We start from the raw sequence: 2,571 nt of genomic DNA on the forward strand, positions 1-2,571 counted from the left end.
AAATAAACCCTAAACCCTAAACCCTACCTCTCCAACATGTTTGCTTTCGGAGTCAAAGAGTTTAACTTTTGCTGCGTTTTCTATCTGCGATGCGAGCGGCTTCAAGTACAGCTCGCCGCTGCCCAGGTAGCACTCGGCAGGCAGCGGGTCCCAGTAGGGGTCATCGGCGGGCCGCAGCGCTGCACGCAAACCCTAAACCCTAAACCCTAAACCCTAGCCTTCGAACCCATATATACTTAACAATACGATATACACTACACACACACAGCAATTAAAGCCCTTATTACAAAGGGTTTAGGGATATGGGCTTTCTTTCTCCTTTCTGTCTTTCTATCGTTTTAGTTTTATTTTATCCTATTCGCCGGGTTTTTTCGTTTTATTTTTCATCTTTATTTTGTTTAACATTTGTATAATTTTCAACTGCCGATCTATCTCCTATCTTTTTTGGTTGGTTTTTTTTTCCTTTCTTTTATTTAATTAATTTACATTATATAATATAATAGAATATAATATATTATACAATACTAGTTGATGCAATATAATAGAATATAACACAATTATATTGTAGTAATTATTATTTATATTATTTAATTTAATTTAATTTATATTACCTTTTATAAATGTTTGTTTGTCTTCTGCGTCTACCCACTTATCAAAGAGTTCTCTCATAATGAAGATCCTGAGTTCTAAGGTTGCTGCTGGCCACGCATACACCTCAACAGCATTAAAGAAAACGGAGACAGTTAGAGTTGTTCTTTTTNGGTTGCTGCTGGCCACGCATACACCTCAACAGCATTAAAGAAAACGGAGACAGTTAGAGTTGTTCTTTTTCTTCTTCTTCTGTCTCCTCCTGCTGTCTCCAGCTGCAGCCGGGGCCGCAGCTCATAAGGAAGAGACAGCTCCTTGGCTATCAGATTCGCCTCGCGGATCAAAGGAAGAACCTGCAGCAGCAGCAGCAGCAGCAGCAGCAGCAGCAGCAGCATAAGCAGCAGCAAGAGCAGCAGTTGCAGCAGCAGCAGCAGTAGTCGGAGCGAGAAGGATTTGCTAGATAAAAACATCAAAGAGAGGAGACAGAAACAGAGGCGAAGAAGAGACAAAAACCCAGGGACAGAAAAACAGAAGAAGAAAGACAAAGAAGAGGAGACAGAGAAAGAGAAGGAGAGAGAGACAGAGACAGAAAATATAAAATAAACATTACTCTGGTTAGTTGCTCGTTAAGCTGGAGAAGGTCTCCTTCTGCCTGTCTCCTTTTCAGCTCTTCTATTTCTATTTCTCTNGTTGCTCGTTAAGCTGGAGAAGGTCTCCTTCTGCCTGTCTCCTTTTCAGCTCTTCTATTTCTATTTCTCTCTTTCTTGTCTCCAGCTTCTTCTGCTCCAACATAAACTCCTCACGAGCCCGCGCCAGCTGTCCCTCGTCAGCTTGCTGCTGCAACTCCTGCAGCTTAGCTTCGTACTCCTATAGTACAGCAGCAGCAGCAGCAGCAACAGCAGCAGCAGCAGCAACGGCAACAGCAGCAGTAGCACAGCTTTAGTAGCAGGAGCTGTAGCAGGTGAGGCAGCAGTACAGGCAGCAGCAGCAGCAGCTACAACAACAGCAGCAGCAAGAGCAGCAGAAGCTACAGCAGCAGCAGCAGCAGCTACAGCAGCAGCAGCAGTTTCAGCAGCAAATTCAGCAAGAGTAGTAGCTGCTTTTGCTGTTTTATGAGCAGCAGCACGGGGTCAGCTCTCTTATAGTTTTTTTTATATTGAGTTTGTTGCAGTGTCTCCTTTTGCATCTGCTGCTGTGTTTTTTTTTTAATTTGTTTCTTTCTATTATTTCTTTCTATCCCTTTATTTATTATTATCTATTTACTCTATCGTGTTATTTATTTATTTATTTATTTACTTCTTTTTGTTTCTGTAGGGCTTGCTGCGCCTCTTGTAGTTTTTGCTTATACTGCGTTCGCTGCATTGTCTCCTTTTGCATCTGCTGCTGTGTCTCCTCCATGCCGGAGACAGTCCCCTGGTTGCATGCGAGCTCTTGCATGCATACATCATAAGTAAAGTAAGAGAGGAGTTCTTCTCTTGTTTGTCCTTTTGCTTTATATGTTTCTCCTTCTTTTGCTTCTGTTGTTTCTGTTTCTGTTTCTTTTTCTGTTTTTGTTGATGGGATAAAAACAAGGAAAACATAGTTCTGGCCTATCACAACTCTATCACCAGAATGCAGTTTAATTTTTTCTCCTTTTTCTGTCTCTTTTCCATTAACAAAAGTATTTCCTGCTCCATCTAAAACATAAAGAGCTGCTGCACTGTCTCCTTCTCCTGTCTCCCCCTCCTGCTGCTGCTGCTCTAGCTGCAGGTAGCAGTGGTTATGCGATAAGCCAGAGCCAGAGAGACACACAAGGGGACACTTGTCTCCTTCTTTCTTTCCTACTGTTAGCTTCTCTGGTGCTGCTGGTAGTTTAAAAGACAAAGACCCAGACAGCAGCGGGTCTTCTGTTAGCAAAGTTATGTGGGGAACGCTGCTCCAGTCGGGCGCTGCACACACTCAAACCCTAAACCCTAAACCCTAAACCCTAAACCCTAAACCCTA

The 2,571-nt window shown here is 42.7% G+C and overlaps 1 protein-coding gene across 1 annotated transcript in view; it reads right to left on the minus strand.

Moving 5' to 3' along the window:
- EMH_0082670 (uncharacterized protein) overlaps positions 1-1,950 on the minus strand; it is a gene marked incomplete at both ends in the record, with an annotated part of 2,896 nt that extends 946 nt beyond the window's left edge. Inside the window, 3 exons of the mRNA XM_013500565.1 lie at positions 28-179; positions 1,392-1,455; positions 1,885-1,950. Coding sequence (XP_013356019.1) covers positions 28-179; positions 1,392-1,455; positions 1,885-1,950 — 282 coding nt within the window. The remainder of the gene's footprint in view (positions 1-27; positions 180-1,391; positions 1,456-1,884) is intronic.
- Positions 1,951-2,571: the final 621 nt, after the last annotated feature.

This window comes from Eimeria mitis, genomic scaffold (assembly GCF_000499745.2).
Source record: "Eimeria mitis Houghton genomic scaffold, Emh_scaff5545, whole genome shotgun sequence".
Taxonomy (NCBI): domain Eukaryota; phylum Apicomplexa; class Conoidasida; order Eucoccidiorida; family Eimeriidae; genus Eimeria; species Eimeria mitis.